Source organism: Micropterus dolomieu, linkage group LG09 (genome assembly GCF_021292245.1).
Source record: "Micropterus dolomieu isolate WLL.071019.BEF.003 ecotype Adirondacks linkage group LG09, ASM2129224v1, whole genome shotgun sequence".
NCBI lineage: Eukaryota > Metazoa > Chordata > Actinopteri > Centrarchiformes > Centrarchidae > Micropterus > Micropterus dolomieu.
The window spans coordinates 15,690,983-15,714,779 of NC_060158.1; the positions used below are offsets into that span (position 1 = coordinate 15,690,983).

At 39.3% G+C, this 23,797-nt stretch overlaps 2 protein-coding genes across 2 annotated transcripts in view; one reads left to right on the plus strand and one right to left on the minus strand.

The window, feature by feature from the left end:
- Nucleotides 1-4,135: 4,135 nt before the first annotated feature.
- On the minus strand, nucleotides 4,136-18,964 carry tmem64 (transmembrane protein 64). The gene is made up of 3 exons (XM_046058601.1): nucleotides 17,373-18,964; nucleotides 9,491-9,646; nucleotides 4,136-7,655 (listed from the first exon to the last, which is right to left on the minus strand). Exons 1-3 carry the CDS (start codon nucleotides 18,093-18,095, stop codon nucleotides 7,464-7,466), a joined length of 1,071 nt encoding a protein of 356 aa, XP_045914557.1. The 5' UTR covers nucleotides 18,096-18,964; the 3' UTR covers nucleotides 4,136-7,463.
- A 4,230-nt stretch (nucleotides 18,965-23,194) lies between these two features.
- The window catches only part of necab1 (N-terminal EF-hand calcium binding protein 1), a 44,696-nt gene continuing 44,093 nt past the window's right edge, over nucleotides 23,195-23,797 (plus strand). Inside the window, exon 1 of the mRNA XM_046059076.1 lies at nucleotides 23,195-23,296. Within this exon, the coding sequence (XP_045915032.1) occupies nucleotides 23,207-23,296 (90 nt within the window). The 5' untranslated portion in view covers nucleotides 23,195-23,206. The remainder of the gene's footprint in view (nucleotides 23,297-23,797) is intronic.

Sequence of the window (23,797 nt, forward strand, 5' to 3'; positions counted from 1 at the left end):
GGTTTGTGTGCACCTGCAAAAATCCAGATTTGATAGACCTAGGTAGTTTCATTAGGTTGCAACAAATGATTATTTTAATTTTTGAATAATCATTGCATCTAAAACATTTCCAAAAATTATGAAAAATGACAATTACAATTTCCTAAAGCCAGAGGTGATGTCTATAAATGTCTTTTAGAAGTCCAAAACACAAAGATACTCAGTTTACATTTGAGAAGCTGGAATCAGGGACATTTCTTACTCGAAAAATTAATTAACAACAATTATCAAAATAGTTGCCAATAATTTTAATCAATCCTCATTACTAGTTTTTAAGTTCAGATAAAGTGTTTGTGTTGATAGCCCATAATATAGCAATGCAATTAACTTCATAAACATTATAAAAAAAGAGATTTAGGGCCAGAGTGCATGACCAGAGACAAGGATATCCAGTAGAAATAAACTGATCTCAGCTTACAGAAATCGGAGTCAAACTGTTCCCCATGGTCCCCCACAGGTGCACTATTCTTGCCCTATTTGTGCACTGAGCAGTTTCCCACTACTGCATAGAGGAGGATGACAGCAGCAGGTCATAGATGGTACAGATGGAGGCAACAGCTGTCTGGGCCAAGAAAGTGGTCATGTGATCCATCCGTCTGCCTTGAGCAGGATCCCTCTGCCAGAGGCCTATCAACATTTCCCTCCTCCACAAATCCATAAACATCAGCACCATAAGTTTCCCTCTGGAAGGCTGCTTGGACGTTTTCCAAGATCATTTCACTCATCCTGTTTTTTCCTTTTATATTTTCACTCTGAGAGTGAAACACCAACAGCCTTGCAGATGTATTTTTGGAGTTTTCCTCCAAAAGCACAGCCCTCAGTGAGAGCTAGGGCTTTCATTTGAGGCCCGTCAAAATGAATGTTCTTGGTTTTGTGTCGACGTATCCATGTGCTGGCGGGGAGGCTCTGGGTTGAGGTTTGTCCTTTGAGGCAGGGTTGGACGATGATGTATCAGACACAGATCTGACCCGAGCCCGGAAGAGATCGGCCGGGTTGTGTGAAGAGCAGCAGACGAATCTGTGCTGCAGCTCCTGGTAACAGATGAAGCGAAAGAATGCAAGAGGAGTCCGGCCTGTTACTGTTTGATTGATAGACTGGGACTTGGTTTTTGTATTTGTGTTGTATTTGGTGTGTGAGCAGATGACTGTGGGCAACGTTTCCACTGTACGTGTTTGAGTGTGGTTCACAAGCAGAATCTATCTGGACCATGTCTGTCAGACTCCATCCACACAAACACCCACCTCCCCCTGTGCAGATAGCTTGTCACATACAAGGCAAGGGCAAGCGTTAATACTGCTCCACTCTACATCACCACCGCCACATCCATCACTACTTCACTTCAAAATCGCTGTGACAAACTGCCCCAGAAGCCCGCATTATTTCTGACCGTACAGTGCTGTCGCTGCTTCTGCTGCATATTTGAGGACTGACAGTTCTTTAGAGGTTTGCAAGATAAGGGAAAACCTTCTGAGCAAGAACATTTTGTCTTCCATCACTCTCAAAGGTCGGGGATGATGCCAGGTAATATTTAGGGACTCATGCTAGCATTTGGGGTGAGATTATGAAGTGGGTGAAAGGATTTTATGAAATGCGTGGCAGCTCAACAAAGATTTTCAAGAAATTGAATCAGCAGTGGAAGCTTTTAAACACATCTGTGTGAGTTTCCACCACTGGACCCATTTACTTTAGGCTACTTTTTCCATCTTAAATAACCAGGTGAACAGAAAGTTCAGTAAAAGCAAACAAACAAAGACAAGGGTTCACTCAGTATTACATAAGGTACCATGTGCTGTAAATTATTAAATAAAAAGAAAAGTCGACTAGATACAAGTTTCTACATTAAAACAAAACTTTGACATTTTACGACATTTACTCTTTTACGCTGTAAGGCACAGAGTTACATGAGAAGATTGATACCACTCTCATGTAAATATTGCTACCGCTGTTATCCACCAGCTAGTGTTATAGTCTGCCCAAAAAAGAGACCAAAAACAGGGTTTATCAAAATCAAGACAAGACCAAGTCTTTTAGGGGCTGGGACCAAGTCGAGACCAAGACCAAGGGAGGACGAGATTGAGTCAAGACCAAGACCAGTTCCCCATATTACATGACACTCAATAAAATCTATAGAGATCATAGGTACTTCTCAAATTGATCTGAAAGATCCACATTCCCATTAAAACACCCACATTTTTAATCAGGGTTATTGGTTGCATTTGAAGCAATAAGTTTTACATCATACAAGATTTTAACTCTTTTAACCCTGATTGCACACTGCACTGTAACTTTTATTATATTTTAATGTGTATTTTTTCAATTTCCCTATGTTGCTTTTAAACTTTTTTATATTTCCCTGTTGCTTTTATGTTTTATGTAAAGCACTCTGAATTACCTTGTTGTTGAAATGTGCTATACAAATAAACTTGCCTTGCCTTGCCTTACATCCAGTCAAAGTTAGAATATTAACAAATAAATCAGACAATGCAAAAGCAATTTATTGATATTCCCAAAGTTATGGTCTTGACTGGTCTTGAAATAAAATCCCAAATCCTCAATGTCCGAGACAGAGACAAGACCAAGTACAAATGTGGTCGAAGCCGACACGAGACCAAGACAATCAAAAAGTGGTCTTACTGGTCTCGAGACCAAGACCGGTTTCGAGTACTACAACACTACCGCCAGCAGCCAGTTAGCTTAGCTTTAGCTTAGGACAACGATTAGAAACAGGGGAAGAGCTAACCTGGCTCTGTCAAATGGTAACAACATCTGTCTTCCAACACCTCTAAAGCTCACAAATTAACATGTTGTATCTCCTTTGTTTAATCAGTACAGAAACTGAAGTGTAAAATTAATAGTTTACCGTTTTACAGGGCTTATGTACGGGCAACTCTTTACAGGTTGGTTGCCAAGAAATTGTCTGGCAAATAATCATCCATAAAACAGCAAATTCTTTTTTTTACACAGTTTTTTGTACAGATTAAAGGAGACCTATTATACTGCATTTCCAGTCGTATATTGTAGTTCTGTGACCCCTGTATGGCAGCTTTGCATGATTCAAAGTTTGAAAAAAAATTATGTTCTATCTTATACTGGCACTACATGTAGGGCTTCATTTCAGTCTCTGTGTGAAACAAGCTGTGGATGCTTCTGTCTCTTTAAGGCCCCCCCTCTCAAAGCCCACTGTCTTCTGATTGGCCAAGACCTGAAGCATGTTACCAGGGGTGAGTTCAATCTCAAAACGTTTTGCACCGGTTTGAAACGTTTTGGGATTGAACGACATGTTTCCTTGCAAGGTTGTGCAATGTTCTGCAATGAGCTTAGAGGTATGTTTTGTCCCGTTTTGTGGGTGTGTCACAGGTGTTACCCAATCAACCCAAGCCGTTTTAACATGTTAAAAAGGCAGTAAAATGCAGAGCACTTGCGTACACAACAGGGTGTTCAGGGAACCACCGAACCAAACAGAGCTCAGGGATTTCTTTTACATACTTTAACGTCATTATTTGAAGCTTTGGCCATGTGTAACATGAACATCCTACATTGTAACATTGTAGATATGTCATAAAATATGGAAAAGTATAATATGTCTCCTTTAAAGAAACACCATAAAAAGTGCTTATCAGTAAGCTTGAGAGTTTGACTTTTGTTGTAACCATTTGATTGAGCCATACTAGCTGTTGCCCCATTTCTACTCTTCATGCTAAGTTAATAAGCTAACAGACTGCTAGATGTAGCCTTATATTAAAGCGCAGATATGGGGGCGATACTTGCCAAAATGTCTATTCTATCCAGGGTGCAATTTGTGAAAAATACAGAGGGTGGGATGTTTTTAAAAGTTTTTATTCATAAAAATAATTGTTTTATTGTGATCTGTTGCACCACTAGTGAAGCAGCATTGATCACTTTTAAGTGGGGATAAATTTTCTCTTCACCTGGGATAAAAAATAATTCAGCAGAGGCTGGGAAATATAGACCAGAAAGGGGGAAATCCCTTGAAAACCTGTTTTAAATATAGAGTAATTATTAATCCTTACAAGGAATTTTTTTAATATATTATGTATTAAAAAGAGTGTAAGTTTAAAAAAAAACTGAACAAAAATTTTGTAACAAATTCAGACAGGTTTTATTCTCTCTCATAAATAAAATTGGACAAGCATCATACAGTGATAAATACATTATTTATACACTGTAAAATTCTGTATTACAAAATACAGCATATGTGTAATGCACTTGATACAGATGGGAAGTATTGCATTTCATAGCACCAAACGAGACCCTCAACCTGACCCTTTAAGTTAATGGTATCACACTGTACAATATAACAGTTCACGTGTGCAGTTACGTCCCAGATTCAGGTCTTGTGTGGGTGTCTATGAAATATACTTCCCTTAGGAATCAGTTGTTGCATAACTATATCTAAGTAAAGTAGAGCCCACCAAGGACGAACCAAAGCCTTTACTGTAAAACTGCTCATTTTTTCACAATCTCAAGTTTACAAAATCCCAGTTGAGAGACTAAAATATTATTAAGTGTGTCCACGAAGGCCGATCAAGTTTCATTTGTTTGATTTTTGCGTTAAACATGGTATGACGTTCCACATCTCTTCCACATCTAAGCAGAACAGCTTCATCGAATCACACTTTGTTTGGAGGGTAGGGACACTTGCTGTCAGGTGAAAACACTTGTCTATTTACAACATTTTCTCATCAGGATGTGAGAAAAACTCATCTCCACACTTTTAAGAAGTGAGAAAGTGAAGAGCAATGAGCAGATTTTTTAAATCCCGCAGCCATAAAAATGTGATCCTCTCTCTCTCCCTCTCTCTCTCTGTGTAAACTTCCAATTCAAGTAAGGAACTGGAACAATGTCTGGGTTGGATCCAGCATTTTTTTATGTGACAGGAGCGAGAGACTGATCGCTAAACGCCAATAACTGATCAGTAGGATTTAAGGACTCTCCAAAGAAGGTGCCAAACAAGCTGTTCTGATTGCAGATGTTTGTGTATCTCTTCTCCACTACAGGCAGCGCAGAAAAATGTCCATCAACAGGCAGAGGGAGAACACGCAGGTTTAACACTGTAACACAAACCTGGAAACACTGATACTCATCCTTACAGTGGAACATGGATCAACTAACAACGCAAATGCAGTTTGTGTTCACTTGTCAATGGAAAATTAATGTTTCCGATCAGATCTTTAACAGTGGAAGTAAACAGCTATTCCCAACACTTGGCTAAAGATCTTACTGGTAGGACTTTATTGCTAAATTCAGACAGGAAGGGGCCCTTTCAACCAACATTTAGCATGAAAATAACTCTACAGCTTCTCAGAGGTCTGACAGCATGGAATGTGTTTGTGTGAACATTTATTCTGGCTTCGACGAGAAAGAAATAGTAGAAAAATTAAAATGAAAAATTAAAATGTGTGCCAACATTACAAATCAGGCTTTTGTGAACAAATAGAGGGACATAAAGATGAATTTTTTCATATAAGAGCCCTTATTATTCCTCAATCAGACTTTGTCTGAGGAGCAGCATCACAATAATTCATGTAAAAATAATAAAGTATCGTCACATTCATCAATTAGTGTCCATTTTGTGTTTGATTGTCGGCTTCTGAGACACATCAGTTTCAACTTCTGACCAACCAAACCCCTTCCTACTTTAACTTATCTGTATGAAAATAATGTTTTGTCTGTTGTACTGGACAGTGCAAAGGAACAAACAGCATGAGAACATTGTTGTTGTATTATTAGATAGATTATGTCTAGAACTGACAGCAACATTAAAGCAGAGGTAGGCAATTTATTTCAGAAGCATTTTTTGTTATATTCATTGAAATTCTCTTTACATCGCGACAGCAATCAATAATGCTCTGACACAAAAATGTAAAATAAATCCAGTATCTGTGGCTGTTGCAGGACTATAACAAGCATGGCCAATTATTTAATTTTCATTCAGTCCAAATAAAATGTCTACATACCAACCTGCACACACTCTGCCTGTGCACCCATTGGGGTGTAATGGCTTTGGCGGGAGGTTGGATACTTTCACAGTCTAGCTGTCTCTTGCTGGTTTGTACAACGTTGCCTACCCCAGCTTTAAGTAATAAAATGAAGTAAGTCATAAGTCACATGTATCCTCAGAACAGGTGGGGTCAGTGTTAGGCGTCTGATAAGCTTTACCAAATTATGATATAAAAAAATATCAGCCTCTTTAGCTCATCTAACTTACTTGTCTATAATGTACGTAAAACCTTAAATAAAAACAGACGTAGCTGTTATTTTGTACACATGAGAGCATTTCTGATTAGTTTGGTTTCAGCACTGAAATATGACATTAATGCCATTTTGTCACCGTTCTTCATATTGCACAGAATTGTCAAAACTATGATCTTAAGCAAAAACTATAATAATCTGAATGGATAATCTCACAGCCAAACAAAAATGTAAAACAAATGTCAAATCAATACCAAAATGAAATATAAACACATTTACAGGAAAGCTTGACATCTCAGTTTCAGTTCCGTGTGGGAATCTTTCTGTAGCAGAACATGTGCCTGTGCTACCGAGATCACGCTGCACTTCAACTTTCCTGGCAGAAACATTCCTGAGTTTCCTGCTGTGAAATCTGCCGTCCTCTCCAGCTGCTCTTATCAAAACCGCAGAAGCGCTATAAATGATCTCCAGGCAGACAAGGCCAATCCAGATAATGTGGCCGTAAGCCAGCAGAAATCACACAGTCGGGAGAGGCCGGTAATGCTGAGCGAGAGCTTTCCCCCTCTCCAAAGTCCAAAAATAAGACACTTGGAAAAAAAAAAATGAAATGCACTGGACAAAACAGCCAAATGTTTAAAAAATATGAATAATGCCCTTATTATTTGCACTGGATGTAGACAAATCATGAAATCTTTTAAAATAAAAACAGACATTGTATGAAACAAAGGTGCATAGGTTGGCATTCTTTAGACATTGAAATGGAAAAACAGTTCCTTGGTTTTCTAGAAAGCTCCAGATTGCACATTCATAGTGTTAGCAGGCCATTAATGCCTAGCTTATTTTTTATATTAATCTTACGCTTATTAATCTTAAGCCAACTCTGAAATTTCAAAACATCATGTCATTAACATCTCCTGCAACAGAGTAAATGTTAAGAAGTACCGTAATGAAAAGAATTTAAAAAACCTCCCAAGATAATGTACCGTAAAACCATTTCCATCAGCACCTTTTAAAACACCGTACAGATTAAAGACACGCTTTCAGGGTTTCCTTGCACAGGTGGGTCAGAATATAATGTTGAAAATTAAATATCACGCCACCAACATGTTTCAGACACCGTCTAAAATCGGCCGGGTTCCCCCAAAGCTCTGCAGTCTTATAATACGGTGACCAAGTCATGAGAGCTTCTGCCTCGAGTGACGATTTGCATTTCACACCACATTAACGCAGTTTCCACCGCCAACCGTCGCCCTCTTGCTGCAGTAGGAGAAGCCGCTGTGATTGGTGGAGGAGCCGTTCATGTGTGAGGACTTGAGCTCCATCTGGCAGGCTGCGATGGCTGCGTTGAGCTCTACCTGAGCGCGGTGCACAACGTAGAACATCAGGCCGATGCTGATGACAATCTGCAGAGGACAGGAGGAGGAAGTTATAGTGTGGCCTTAAACACAGCTGCGCGTAGCGGTCTTTTCTTGTTTATTCACTTTTGTGGTCATTTTTGAGGCTTTACGTTTAGTTGTGGTTGTGGTGAACTGAACTCCACTATATTCGGAAGTGTGTCGGTGTACTACAACAACTACAAACTCTTGTCTGAAAGATTACCATAGTGTTCTGCACAGTCAACACTTAAGTCTATTGTGAGACCTTCAGATAGACAAAGCTTTAAAATTAATCTAAAATCTTAGAAGCTAGTTTGCTACTAGCTATCAGATTTTTCTTCTATCCTGATACCACTTCAGATACTTCAAATCAGGGTCAATACGTGCCAATATGACACCCAATCTGATACAAATGGTCTCTTATTACCAAATATAAAATCTGTATGATATGCATGAAGCTACATCTAGTAGATGGTTAGCTTAGCTTAGCACAAACACTGGAAACGGGAAAATCACCAGCCTGGCTTTGCTCAAAGGTAACAAAATCTCTCAGCACCTCTAAAGCTTCATAATTAAAACATTATATCTTGTTTATTTAATCTGTTCAAAAAGCAGACAACCAGTGAAGACTCCAGGAACTTACTGTTCCCGAAAGCAGATTTTGCAAAATGTCTATAAACTATTCCTCAGAGGCAAGGTCAGGATTGCTACGGTATTAAAAACTGAGTCATAATGACTAAATTAACTTAACTAATAGTGGAAAGACTACATTTTATAATGACACTGACAAAGAAATTTATTTAACGTAGGTGTGGTGTCTGGTCAGCACTGGCCCCTGATTGCCATCCGGCAAATTGGATTGGTCCATCCTTACCTGCAGTTAAAGGTCACCACAAATGTATTATTTCTCACCAAAAAAAGGCTTCTGTGTGGTTAAGGCCAGTTGTTGTCAATTTGGAGCAACAGCTTTGAGTTCTGCATGAAACACTGATACATACTTAATTTTAAACTGTCCCTTGACCTCTGACCCCCGTGACCCTGTCTGATGCTGCCCTCAGAAACAACCCCGGATCCCTGAGCACCTGTGAGGCCTTAATGAAGCTGAACAGGTGTTTGAGATGTGGTGACAGCTTCAAATGCTAGTTGAGTGAGCTGAATCAAACTCTGGGCATATTCTACATATCGACACGAGGCTCAGCATTCATGCTGTAGATGTTTATGTAACTAAACACAGCGAGAGAGGTAGATGTCAAAGCTTTTGCATAGATGTCAATGCTTTTGCACTAGTATAAGGTTTGACTGGCTTGGCAGACAAAATATATTTTGAATATAAGGGAGGGTAAAAAAGCACTCATCCACCGACAAAACATGTCACATGAGTTTGAGTAGTCCAGAGCTGTATGTCACGTTATTATTATCAACAAGTTGTTCACAGGAAAGGGGAACAGGTGTGTCACCAGCAGTCTGCGTGTGCTTGATGCATTATCATCATCATCACTGCCACTGTGAAATATCCAAGCTGCATTTCTCTGAACCAGACAGTCTCTTGTGTCTGGGTGCTAGAGGCCCTCCTGTTGCCATTTCAATATCCTGGTGAACTAAATAATGTACCTGGTCGACCAACGTGCCAAAGATTTGCTACATAATATAGTGCAAAAAGCATTTTTAAAGGAATCACAAAAATATTCAAAACAAGACACCTTAATTAACACTGACTTGGACATTTTAAGACTGCAAAGAAAAATGTGAAATCCATCATTTCAGCACATTTAGCAATAAGCACCTTCACAGGGAGTGCCCAGGTAGATTTATCATTTTACAACACATGGTTGTATAACAAGATTAAATCACCATCAGCTCACCTGCAGGCTGAACACAAAGTAGCCGCTGACGCTCTGCTCGGCGATGACGTCCTCCATGGTGCGAAGCGTGGTGCCCAGGTAGGAGTTGAGGAGCTGAGTGGGCAGCAGGCCCACAGAGGAGGCCACCAGGTAGTTTGGCAAGGACACGTCTGTGATCTTAAAAAAAGAGAAACGTCTTGTAAAATTAAAAAGAAATTTAAAGATTTAAGCTCACTGGAAAACCTATACTATACTGTAGATATTTACTGAAATAAGAAAAATATATTACAGTCAAGCAGCCAACATCAACCCTCTATTATGCATTCATATTAAAGATTATGGTGGAAGTTCAATAATAGGTTGACTGAACTAGCTAACTATATATAAAGTAGTTCAGACTAGCTCCACCTTGAGCAGTTACAGTACAATGCTGCTTATGCATTAATGCATGAGTATTAACAATATATTATTTAATATATAACAATTTTCCAGTCAAGGGCACTTTTACTTTTGTACATTTTGCTGATGATATTTTTACTTAAGTAGGACTTTAAATGCAGAACTTTTACTTTTACATAGTAAAAGAGTATTTTGAGTTGTTGTACTGGTACTTTTACTTAAGTAAAGGATCTGAATAATAATACTATCCATTTCATCTCATCCACCTGAATTTAAACTAAAGTGGCTACGTCACTGTCACCCTTGATCAAGTGATGACATAAGCTGATGTGTATCTATGCTGGGTGTGTGAGGATGTGACCTTGGCACTCTCTACCCGTTAAGACTGATAGTGGTGTGTCGGGGCCCATGGAGTGTTGCTGCAAGATGCTGCCTGTGCCAAAATGATCAGTTATCAGGGCTGGAAAACATTTATGCTAGATAAAGCCCAAATGTCTCCTCGCATTGATAGACACTAAATCCTCTCCTGTTATCACGCTACACACTGATAGCAGCCTGGGTTACACTTCACAGGACGTTAACAGAACCTGGTTAATCAAGCTAATGTTGTTACCAAGGCATTTTTCCTCATTATGTTTAGTTGAGCAGTACAATCATATAACAGGTTTTTCTCCTTCAGAGATCAGCGCTGATATGGCCACACAATGTGTCAACACACTCAAAATGCCTTCGGCTGATCTGAGACGTGACATGTAAGCCTGTGAGAGCTGCAGAGGAATAAAAAGGAATCCACTCTCTTTCTCGCAGCCATCCTCCCTGAGTTGTGAAGCACATGTCTTCTGAAGTCTTTCCACCCAGGCATCTAGCAGTTGTCTTATATATGACCAGGGAAGGGCTAGTCGTTGGTATTTTTATAACCACGCAGAGAATTCCCACTGAACCTCCTACTCGCCTCAGCAAGCCTGTGTATCAAAATAATCTGCAAATTCAAGTGAAAAAACACCCTTGACCTGATTTATTCAGAGCAGCAGCAATGCAGGTCTGAGTCTGTACTTGTAAACAAAACAGGAAGTAGGGTATCTTGACTGCATAGTAAATTTCAGGATTGGTTCTGTGATGCCGAGTGCCCTTTTTATCTGGACACATGCAGGGTTTTCCTTTTGTAACGAAGGGTGAAGCACAGAGCGTAATTAAAGGCTGTGCAAACATGTCTGCCTGTAGTTAGTGCCCTATAAATCACTGAATTCCCCAATTGCTTCATCAGCTCATTATGACAGCAGAGGGATGGAGCAAGGCCAGCGAGCAGCGTTAAAAGCTGTAATAAAATACACGTGGAGACCTGAATATGTCCACTTCGTCCGCAAAGGATTCACAAACACTCTTCCTGAGCTGTCCCCTTGTTTTGCTAACTGCTGCAGTCTTTGTGTCGTTTTAGGTTACCCGCTATAATGTAGCACCATCCACTTCAGCAGAAAGAAACGGGGGGCATGGTGAAATGTAGCCTCATCCACAGAAAGTGCTTACCAAGGCCAGAGCAAACAGTACTTATTTCCACCGTGTACGTGTTCCACCAGTATGGGCCTGGAAGTCACCCACGGCGCTTAGTTTCACCTTTTATTGTTAAGAATAAGATCATAAAAAAGGTACACGATCAACTAGGCTGCTTAATAATGAGCCACCAGATAAGAAGAATTACAAGGTGTACAGTGAGAGGCTCAGCTGGGTTCGAAACCCCTCCGGGAGGGGAAGTAGGATTGTAGCAGTGGAGGCAGGTGAACCGGGGGATTCAGCTTATTAGCCTGCTTCCTGCTTGCAGGGCCGGCTAAACTCCCCAGTGAAGGCTGTACAATGGCACTCACTTCACCAGCTGGAAGAAAAGGTTTCACACTAAGGTTTGTGTGCGAGGAGTCAGCAGCCTGATTTTCTCCAGTTCTACCGACCCTGAATGATGGTTTAGTCAATAAATTTGTGTAAACCGTTTATTTGGCCCCTTGGGGGCGGCAGAAACAAGTTGTTAACACAACATTGACAAATCACCTTTTAAAAAGGTTCAGTGCGTAATATTTAGGAGAATCGTTTGACAGAATTGCAATATAATACACATAACTGTGTTTTTCGTGGTGTATAAAGACTTTACATAATGAGCCATTATGTTTTTAATACCTTAGAATGAGCCTTTTCAGTCTATATACACCGCGGGTCCTCTTCTACAGTAGCCCAAATGGACAAAATGCTCTCCAGAGCGTGTTTCGTCACTACGTTGAATACGTACGAAGAACAATAGCAACAAAATGTCAGTAGTAGTAGTCATCTAGTTTATTAGAAGTCACCGTAGCTTCTCTTGCTCGCTTGGACAGGGAGAGCTGGGTGGTGAGTGATGGTGTATTCATTCAGAATCTTTTTTACCTCTTTAAATATTTATTCCAAAAAGAGAATATAAAAGTGTACATGAGACGTAAAATAGTATGCAGAACTTTGATTCGTGCAAAATCAAGTATTACATATACATTTTGCAAACGTCATTTTTAACATGGTTATAACGATTAGCTAGTTTGCTGTACATGTAGAGTGAACTAGATGTCTGTGTTTATATGGTCTGATAATGCTAATCCAACACATCTTTGTAGTAGCATCCATGTTGATTCCCAGAAGAACAACTTCATAACTCGGGAAATGGGACCATCTGAGGAGCATGTGAATGCACCGTGAGCTGCTGTTTGCAATTCGCAACCCTCACCACTTGATGCTACTAAAACTAACACACTGAACCTTAAGGTTGTCAACAAACCATTGCTTATTTACAGATCCAGGAGTTAAGGAGCTACAATATCATTTGGAGTCATGTTCACCTGGCAAATGTCCAATATTCACGCTTCTTTTACAAAGGCTCTGTTTTTGGTCTCTACCAACTTCTGAGGGAAATATCTGGCTCTTTAGCTGCTAATAGCTTCATCACCAGCTACTGTCTGCTGTTTGTGCAGAGCAGGTAGTGAACACTGGGTTGTACGAGCTTTATTACTATAAAGAGATTCTTTCTGCAGCCAAAAATGACACTGTAAGAGTGGTGAGAGTGAACCACAAGTTGTGGAACCAGACAGCCACACAATGAGCTGAAATGGGCTATAAAAGCTCTGTAAAGCCGAGGGGCGCTGCAGATTCAGGTGATAATTCTCTGTAGGTTCAGCACTATGAACGACCCTTTTCACACTGTCATTGGGTATGAATGCTCAATTGAGATACAGGCATTAGACAAAATGATTTCTCAATTAAACAGTTGTGGAAATCAGGCCTTTGATAAGTGAGATTTCAAAGCAACATAAGCCACACAAATCAGCTGAAAAGAGGCCAAACCTTTGTCCAAAATGCAGTTGCATTAGTTAAAAAGAAACTGGATGATAATTTTGATATCTTTAAATATGCAAACCCAAAATGCATCAAAAGGGAACAATCTCAAAAGTCATGACAAACACAGAAAAGCTGCATTTTCAAAGACAAACAGCTGTCATAAGCTGAAATTAAGCAATGGAAATATGACAAATGCAAACTATCATTCAACCAAATCTGACCCACTTTTGTAGCAGTTGTGAGTGAGCTGCTTGAAAGCTGACATCCTTTGTGTTTGTTTGCTCATAGATAATGCCCCTGAGCAAGCTTAAAAAGTGGCAGTGGCAGAAACTGGGAAACACAGTGGGTGTAAAAAAGGCCGTCCCTTTGACTTTGACACCTCATTTTCACATCTGCAGACCTGAACATTAAGTTCATGTAGAAACTACTGTCAAAGTTTAAGCCACGGTCCTGACATGAGAGGCACAGCAACCTTTAGACTGTTTCCCAACCATGGACCCAAAAGGGTGAATCAACATACATGAACAAACAGAAGCCATTTAAGTCAGTCAGGCAAAAAAGACCATCTGCTAGGTTTGTAAGTCCTGTTGGGTAAAGGAAGCCTTTTTACAGGTGAACAGCTGACCATAGTGTGGGACTAATACAAAGGAATTATTAATTTGTACCATCTTAAACTGTCTTACTCTTCGCTTGGAGCTTTCACTGTTCACTGAAGTATTTCCAGAGTGCCCGTCACAAAAAAAACAATACAAGTTTCTTACACGCTCAATTTAAAACACATACATTGAGTTATGACGCCAATGTCTTAACAGTGGAGGAAGACACTCGCCTTCAACCTTCATTCACGTGAACTTACACATAATTATCTCAGATTTTCAAGAGCACCTCAACAGGTTAGCGCCCGACTCTAAACATGCATTTTTGTTTGTTCATGCTAAAGTGGCTGCCTCACTGTTCAACTCTAATGTCACCGCCAAAGCATTTGAATTTGAGATGCTTCTCAAATAACCAACCCATCAGTCAATCTACACATGCAGCAAAAATGTTTACTGCCAGCAGAACTTCTTGTACGTAAGCTGATTCCTGGGATGATCTCACCTCACACTTGCCAAATAACTATTTTGAGTTATCTGAAAGTGTCTTAGTCATCAATAATGAGAAACTAATTGTTTGAAAGCTCAACATCTGTGATTCCATCTTCTGAAATGTGGTGATTTGATGCTTTTGTTTGTCACAGTGATAGTAAACTGAGTATCTTTGGATTTTGGACTGTTGGTCAAATAAAATAAAACAAGCAATCAGAATACATCTCAGTACGCTGTTGGAAATTATAAAGGGCCATTTTAAAGACAAACTCATTAACAGATTAATCGAGAAAACAATCGACAGATTACTATATAATGAAAATAATGCCATTTCTAACATGTAGCAGGGACTTTGTGCTGTTAGTTTGTACTTTACTATTTAATCATAATTTTGAACATTATCTGATCTATATATGCAAATATTATAATCCAAATCCAATGTGAAATTTACTTGCAAGGCCCTTCTGTCACTTAATACAAAAATTTACTACACTGACAATAATTATAGTTGATGCTGAATTAAAATAGAATTAAGCTGAACCACATAAAATACATGTATATTATAACAAGTTAATTATAAATTAGGTTTAGCACACTGCTCTCTTTACAATAGCACGACAAACTATTTTGCAAAAAACAGCCCAACATGCTAACTTACTACAAAGAGAGTAAGGCATCAACACTCTGATCTACACCCCTGCAATGTAATCCAATCCAGTTTCCCTGTAATTAACTGAAACCAGAAACACTTTATTTATCATTTATTTTGACTCTGTCAAATGAGAGGTGTTGACTCAACTCTAATGTGATTTTGGAGGCTGTAGGGGAAGGTTTTTAATATTGTGCACCCCCCTATGCGTGTTAATGGGGGTTTGACAAAGTATTAGAAACAGCTTTTAATATAATGAAATTAAAATGGAAAACGTCTATCAACTATGGCCTGTAAATGTAGAGTTGGGTCAATACAGCTCGGACACAATCAAGAAGATGTAAATGAGTTTCACATAGTGAGTGTTTATTGTAGGTTGGTTATGAATGTGTGTATACAGAACTGTCAAAAGCCAAAGACAAATACCCAATCTCCATACAGCCAAGAAACGTCTAAGTAAATCAGTCACCCTGGAAAAGTTACTAGTTTTGCAGCATGCAATTACTGTGCTTGTGAAACTCACTTACATCATCTCCTTTTTCCTTTTACTGCCTCAGGCCTGTGCATCAACTCCTTCAAGCTTTAAGCTATTAATGCCTTTCAAGCTCCCCTCTCTGCATTCACTTCTGAATGACTGTTGGTTTCTGCCTTCAACACTATTTTGATTCTCTTCTGGAGAGATATTTTCCCATAAACGCAGTTCATGGCTTTGCCAGTCAGATCAGCGTCAGGTCAAAATGTCTGTGTATAGATGTATATAGGCACATTAACAAACTATAATCACTTGTTTATTTATACAGAATACACAAAGGAAAAAACTTGAGACACAGTTTTCTATTCTGCAAATACTTGTTATTGCTTTGCAGTGGAGCTGCAACGATTAGTCGATTAACTGACAACTATTAAATTAATCTGCAAATATTTCGATAATCGTTTTGAGTAATTTTTTAAGAAAAAAAAAGTCAAAATTCGCTGATTCCAGCTTCTTAAATGTGAATATATTCTAGTTTATTTACTCTTCTGTGACACTAAACTGAAAATCTTTGGGTTTTGGACAAAATGAGATTTTTTGGGGACGTCATCTTTGGCTTTGGTAAACAGATCAACATTTTTCACCATTTTGTGGATCAGACAACTAATCGATTAATTGAGAAAATGATCGACAGATTAATCGATAATAAAAACGATCAATAGTTGCAGCCCTACTTTACAGTTAGTGCTATTCCAGCACACTGAAGTTACAGCTATTTAATCTAACTTGTCTCCACCTTTAAAGCCTTATTATTTCAACATTTAGTGTAAACAACCGTATGAATATTTTTGGAAGGTAATTAGTTTGAAAATGTGGTACTGGTGAGGTAATTCCAGCTCTATGTGAGAGAAACTGTATAATCTGGCGCAATTGGAGACAGTCTGCAGCAGTCTGGCTTGTACTACTCTGGAGATGTAAGCCTGAATGGCCAAGTAACATCAAGTTCACCTTCAGGTTCATATTCTTCATTTTTCATTCAACTGGCATGACATTGTACATGATGCGTGACCTCCCAGCTGATTTTCTACAATACAGTAACGCTCAAGGCGTTTACTATTTGGGAGGTATCAATGAGTTGACTGAGAAGGGTAATCAGCAAGTCTAAATTATTTACAGCATGTATGAAGGTCAAGGGCATCGGGTTAAGCGTAGAAATGCAGCTTAAAGCAATATCCTGATACTGCTTAGCTTTAAAATGTAGATTACATGGTGTTTGTTACCTTCAGCGATGACTTCAGATTTTTTTACAGAAAAACAACAACAATGTACATCATGTAATCTACATAATGTTAACATAACCAGATGATTTTTGAGTTCCCAACAAACATGGCTCCAAATATGAAAACCCAAACTAGTGATATCAAATGTGATACCAATAGTTCAAATTGATAAAATAATTGATGTCCTTAGGCGACAGTAGAATCCATTTCATAGGAGCACGCCCTCTTTCCATGAGAGGAACGAGTTTCCATTCTGTGGGGACTGGACTTTCCATGTCTGCTCTGACTGTGGTCTGTCTTAAACAGTGAAGTAACAGGTCAACTATAATGTTCAACATCTAAAATTCATCACAACTAAAATGATGAACATCTACCTGCAATACTCCCTGTCTGTTCCTCGAGAGTGGTTTCCGGCTAGTTATGATTTCCCCTATGTGGTAAGTTGGCCTAGCAATGAGGAAATCCTTCTAAAATCAAAAAGGTCACAGGTTTGATTCACATGACTGTTTGTGATTTGTTGAACCGTTCCCCAGTAGGTTAATGAGCCCCTCTCCTGTCTGGTCTATTGCTGTTTGACCTTTCTGCTTAAACCCATCTGAGCTTACAAAGGACATTACATGGCTGTCCTTCTGAGGTGAAAAGGAAAAGCTGGTAATAGTGTTTTCATACTCACCGAGAAAACTGCATTTTGGAGCCCAAAAGGTATGGGGGTGAGTCTCGCTAAGGCCACAACTTTGAGTCCACTTCCTCCTTCCACAACTCGTATGACAGCACTAAGCTGTTCACTGTTCCCTATCTTGTTCAGCACCCAGTCAGTCAATAGTCGTTTGCACACCAGGTGTGCCACAAAGGTCCCTATTAAAACTCCCACCATAACTAGTCCCATGCCCAGCACAAAGCCATAGAGGTAGCCAGCTGCCACATTAAGAACAATATATCCCCATCCGCACGGGAACGACACGATAATCAAACCAACTATAAACAGCAAGGCTCCAACGAGGCTGTCCAGGCTCTCCACCCAGAGCAGAAGGTCCTTGAGGTATTGGCGCACGAGGGCAACCGAGGAGAAGCACACAGCAGTCAGGATGCACGCCAGCAGGGCGCTTTTGAAGCAAAAGGTGGTAATACAGCACGGGTGTCTGAACTCTCCACTGGTGCTGAAGGTCATTCCCCCTGTGGCACCGATAACCTCAGGGTCTCCGTCTGACCTCGCTATGCCAACCCCAGTCTCGTCAAAGGCGCTGCATATCAGGATGTCAACTTTGTCACAATCATCTGTGGCAGTCCTCTGCAGCCAGCGGTTCAGCTGGATCTGTGCCTTGCCCACAGCGTGCTTGACAAGCTTGGTGAAAAGATGTACAGTCGTGGACCCCGACACTGACATGTTGGCCCTCATATAAGCTTTAGGGACCAGCAGCAGGGCTCAGATGAACCGTCCGACCTGGAGACAGCTGTGATGTTTGAGATTTCCAGACAATCTTCACATTCAGCGCAAATCCATGTCTAGCAATATCAGTTTGTTGAGCTTCAACAGAGAAGTACTTATAAACTGTTAAGAAGACGGTTTCAGCAGTGGTAACACATTGTTATGCAACTCTGAGAACAACTGTGTAGTGAGATAAAAAGATTTTTTCCACCACTCTCCTTGGCCATTACACGAATTGTCCAGTTAAACAATGTTTATCTTGGGTACACAAGCTGGTCAACGTGCCAGGCCAGTGACTTTAAAATGCCAGTTTTGTAGTCTCTGTCAGAAACACTCGCCATATTCAGAGTTGTCCCCTCTTAGCTCAGGACAATTTAGAGTCAATGGATGGAGGCAGCTGTCAGGGCAGGAAAGAGACGAGCTGTGAGGACAGCGACAAAACAATCCTTCTTCTTTGGAGTGAGATGACTAGAAGCGAAGTGGTGCAAAGACATCAACTTTTATGACTCGACCAGCATTGCCATCTAGCTAACGTTAACCCACTAGTATAGAACACAGTGAGGCCAACTTACTCCTGTCGTTAGCTAAATAACTCTCTGCGTGGATAAAGTCCACCGTTGCATTTCAGAGACTAACTGGCCTCCACGTCCGCTTCTCCCGGACAACAGAGCGACAAACAAGATGCAGAAGTCTGATATGAAAAACCTGTCTGCCCTTTCTCTGCTAGCTGGGTGTTGTTTCTCTCGTCGCCTTCTTTCCACAGTGGACGCTGCTGCTGTTGTCGCCGTGAGAGATATTCATACCGTTCATACCAACCACTGTTTGTGTCCCAGAATGCCAAGTAACCTCGGCCCACGTGAGCGACCGTTTGACGTACTCATCCAATCAGAGCGCTCCGATTGTCATCGCGAGATTTACTCTGCTTTGGAGACAAATTATGTTCGATCGATCATCTGTGGTTATTGCTGTCAGCCACTGTGCTGCCACATATGCTGAATAAACTACTACTGACATGATGTGCAAATGAATTAACTTCCTGTTTATTATTATTATAATTAAATTTTGTACATTATATTACTTAAATTAACAGGGATTTCAAATCTAATCACCATTTTTAATTAAAACATACAGTTTACATAATGCAGTATGCAACATCCAGTGGTTTGCATTGATAGTCTCCTATTCTGGATTAGGTATTTATCAGAACATACAGTATAATATAGCAGCCTAAGGGGAATGTCCCTGCTTAGCATGCTTACCATAAATTATTATTATTATTATTAGTAGTAGTAGTAGTAGTAGCAGTAGAAGTTGTAGTATTTTTCTTCAATTATTTAGATTGAATTACTTAAATTAACAGGGCTTTCAAATCTAACCACATATTTGACTTTACAGAGCTTAAGAATGAGAAGCACTTTCTCAAAAAGGAAGCAGTGGAGGAATGTACTTAGATCTTTTACTTATCTATTAACAATCAGTACCACAATATAGAACGACATTTCTGACACAAACCCATAAATATGAATCTTGATGTAGCTTGCAGAAGTGCAGCTTCTGTTGGTTCATTTACTCTATAACAAAGCAGATAAATGTAGTAAAAACAACTACACTATTAAGTGTGTTTACAAGTAGTCTAACTCAATATTGTATTTAAGTACAGTACTTGAGAAAATGTATATATTTATTTTCACTGTTTGGAAGGAAATGTGTTTTGAAAAACTATACTGCAATTAGCAGTGGTGGAAGAAGTACTCATATCCTACTTCATTACTGGATTGCATTAACAGACACTTATGACACAACGTATCTTGTAGAGTCTGTGGAGATTCATCCAGGTCATAGTTATCCAAGTTTCAAGTCCAGCTGCTCTTGATCTGAACCCACTTTGGGTAGCTTGTAGAGGTGAAGCTCATTTTAATGGCATTTTATACTGTTTAACCAATAATATGCATGATATATTATGAGCTGAATGTATTTCAAATCATTTCTATCTGTGAGAGGTGTCATATAGTATAACATGTTGAAAAGTAGTTGAGTGTAGCACAAAAGCACCTCAAAATTGTACTTTAGTATTTCAGTAAATACTGTATGTAAGGGCAGAAAATTGTTTTATTCTTTACTTATAATCCTTTATGCAAGTACTTACAAGAGTGCTATTTTTCTGCTTTTATTATGTCTTATATATTGTTTTAAATCTTTAAACTGTTCCCTTTTTATTATTGTTTTTGTTATTCCAGTCTGTCCACATGTGTGGGGTTTAGGTCAGGGATGTGGGGTTGTTGATTGTTTTCCTCACTAGTTGTTCTTCTCCTTCCTTGACTGGGACCAGTCAAGGATCTTTTGTTCCCCAAAACATAGATACTCAGACTGTGTAAATGATCATCCAGCCCTTTGCTCTGGGCCAGACGTTAGTGACTGTCTTATGAGACAGAACCTCCGGTTCAGCTGATTTTGTTGTAGTACTTCTCTGTTTATTCTCTTTTGTTAAATAAATTCTTCTAAGACAACGGTTCGTTGTAACTCAATTATTTGCTCATCCTCTCACCAGGAATATAACTGTACATAGCTACTTTTCGCCTCTGTTAGGAAAAAAATATGATTTAAAAAAAATTATGTTGAAAAGTATCAGTGGTGGTACTCACATCCTTTACACAAGTAAATATTATTGTTGAGAATTATTGTGAGCCAGCTGTCAGGTGTGGAGAAGAAGGTTTTCGGAGACTGACGAAGTTTTACACAGCAAAGTTTAATGAGACTTGGCCAAGGAGAAACAGTGTCAGCATCCAACGTGTAAACACAAGCAATGCCAACACCAAATCTGAAGGATTACATCTTGTGGTCCCTTTTATGTTTCTCTCTTCCCCTAGTGCCTGTAGGTTTCTTTATTAGGTCACCTTCACCTAGAACAACTATCTATATGATGTTTAGATTCCAATGCTTCGTCATATCGGAATCTCTCACAATCCAAGAGTTGTACTCTAATCTGTGGAGCCAGTTAGTTCTTGTAAACATTCTTGTATGGCTCAACCTTGTAAGAATCCCCGAGAACACTGATATCTGCTAGCCTGACGTCTGAGCTACTGTCTCTAGCTAATCAGTCTATTGTTGTCTTCTTGACGAGGACAAGTACGTGTGAGAAATACCTAAAGCTATAATGTCAAACACTTATGGGGTCAGCTACATTACTCTAAGCTAGACCTGTCTTACCTTTCCCTGTTACATCAATTAAGACAGAAATATAAGAAATATTCTCAACAATTATCATAATATCCAAATGCTCCAGTAAAAGTCTTTCATTAAAATGTTTACTTAAGTGAGATAATGTATTATCAACGAAATGTACTTAAAGTAGGCTACTAAAAGTACACATTATGCAGAATAGCCTCTTTCAGAGAGCTATATTATTATACAATTAATATTATTGGATTATTATTACTGACAAATGAACATTTAAGCAGCATTATAGTTTTGTAGGTAATTTTTAGGCTACTTAAGAACAATTCTTGAGTACGTTAGTTATGTTCTAATACTGGAAAAAAGTTGAATGGAAATCAATCATTTATGGAAGTCATATCACTTGAATTCATACATTTTTAATTAAAACATGCAGCCTACATAATGCAGCATGCATCATAGTATTGACAGTCTCCTACATTCTGGAGCATACAGTATAATATAGTAGCCTGAGGGAAATGTCCCTGCTTGGCATGCTTACCATAAATTCATAATGAGGGGAGTGAAGCAGACAATACGTGCATTCATGCATCTAGCCCCGCTCACCGCCTGGCTCTCCCAGCTGTGGGCAACAAAAGCCTTTAGGTGGTAGTCCCCAAAAACTTTGTGTCGCCTCTATTTTCTCAAAGGCGGTCAAATTGAATTCACACATAGTATAGACACAAATACACACAGACACAGATTAAACTAAAGGCTCATGGTTAGTTTGTTTGTATGATGGTGTTTACTGCTGTGTTGTTGTGACACTCCACTAGATGGAACTGTTACACTGTTTTACAGCTGATCCAAGCACATTGCAGGGGTTTTTGCTATGTAGAATTTATGAGTTGGATTAACTCTGCACACTTGACACTTGACAACAATCCAGGTTTTTTGTTTGCGTTTTGCCACATATTTGAGGGCAAGCTACTGTATGTGTGTCTACAGGGTTTCTCACTAAAGCATTCTCCATTGCTTTATTTGCAAACATTAGAGTAACATATTACATACATGTTATTCTTCCACTTTGATGAAGGTGTGCAACATCCAATTCACAATGCTGCCATCATGATGAAATAAATCCATGCAAACATATTTAATGATGAATAGAAGTGCCATGCCACCTAAAATCCAACAACTATGATGAACTAGCCAGGCCATGCCATTGACACTTTTAGTCACTACCTATGGGGGAAATGCCAAAAGGCCACAAAGAAGACATTCAAACCGAAATTACCTTTAATCTGGCCTTTGCACCTGCAAACGTTAGGCTATAGCATTTGTGCAATACATAGATATTTCTGCTGCTGATTTGGTTGTATGTTCTATAACTGGTCACAGTGGTGTTTTCTTTTTCTGAGTATCTGTGAGTGGAAATGTATGCCTGTACCTCGCGATATTAAAGTGCAAAACAGAATCTGAGCTGACACTTTGCTTGCTCCAAGGGAGATGCGTTGCAGGTTTGGACTCATCATAGCAACAGCTGAGGAGAGTACTGCGGTGTGAAGACTGACAGGGTGAAGCCAGGACACGACAGGAAGTGGGGTTTATTTGCTTTCAAAATAAAAGCACGTGGCGTACATGCCCCAAATGCATCCGCAGAACAATTGAGCGAAACACATGAGGAGCGAAACGAGGACAGAAAATATATGAAGGCTACGTGCTTTCATTATTATGGCACCCTATTCCACGAAGCAGTAAGCCTAATGAATGGTTGAATTGGGAATCTTTAATCCGGAAGTGGCGTGTTTTATTCCGGCTGACTTGACAGTGGTACGGAGTCGCTCTTTTTGACCGGTGGCTTTGATCAGATAAGAGGTTCAAGCAGACACATTCCTCTGCAGTTTACAAGTGAAGCTACATTTTGAATGATGGATTGTTCAGAGGAGGTTCAGTCTGTGTCTGAGGAGCCCAGCACTCAAATGGAGCTAAAAAAGGGAATGTCGATTTTCATTGATGTAAGTAAAACTAATTTTAAATCCTTACTTTGTTTTAGTGCAGAATATGTTTCGTCTTCAATATTAATGTTCACATTGAGGTATCATTTAGCTTTTTGATTAAGTGCAAAAGCTGACGCATAGTATTCTATGTTAAAATTTTATTTCAAATTGTCCTATTTAACAATCTATTGTCTGTAGTAGGAGAAAACTATCATGATAAACATACATTTTCCTTTTCATATAGTTTCAGTGATTTTAATATTCTTCTGTTGGGATCACCTGAGTAAATGCAGATCTCCCTAATGCAGGGTACAGAGAGTTGCTTGATTTACTGAATTAATGCATTTGACAAGGCTGACCTTTAATTTTGCTTCATGGTGTCAGGATTTCAAAGGCTGGCCATTCATCCAATACAAATCCAAAAATGCCACGTTAATGAAATGTTATGAGGCTACTTGATTTGATAAATGTCAGGGACTTATTCATATTGACCTTACTAAGCCAAATCTAGCTCAAATT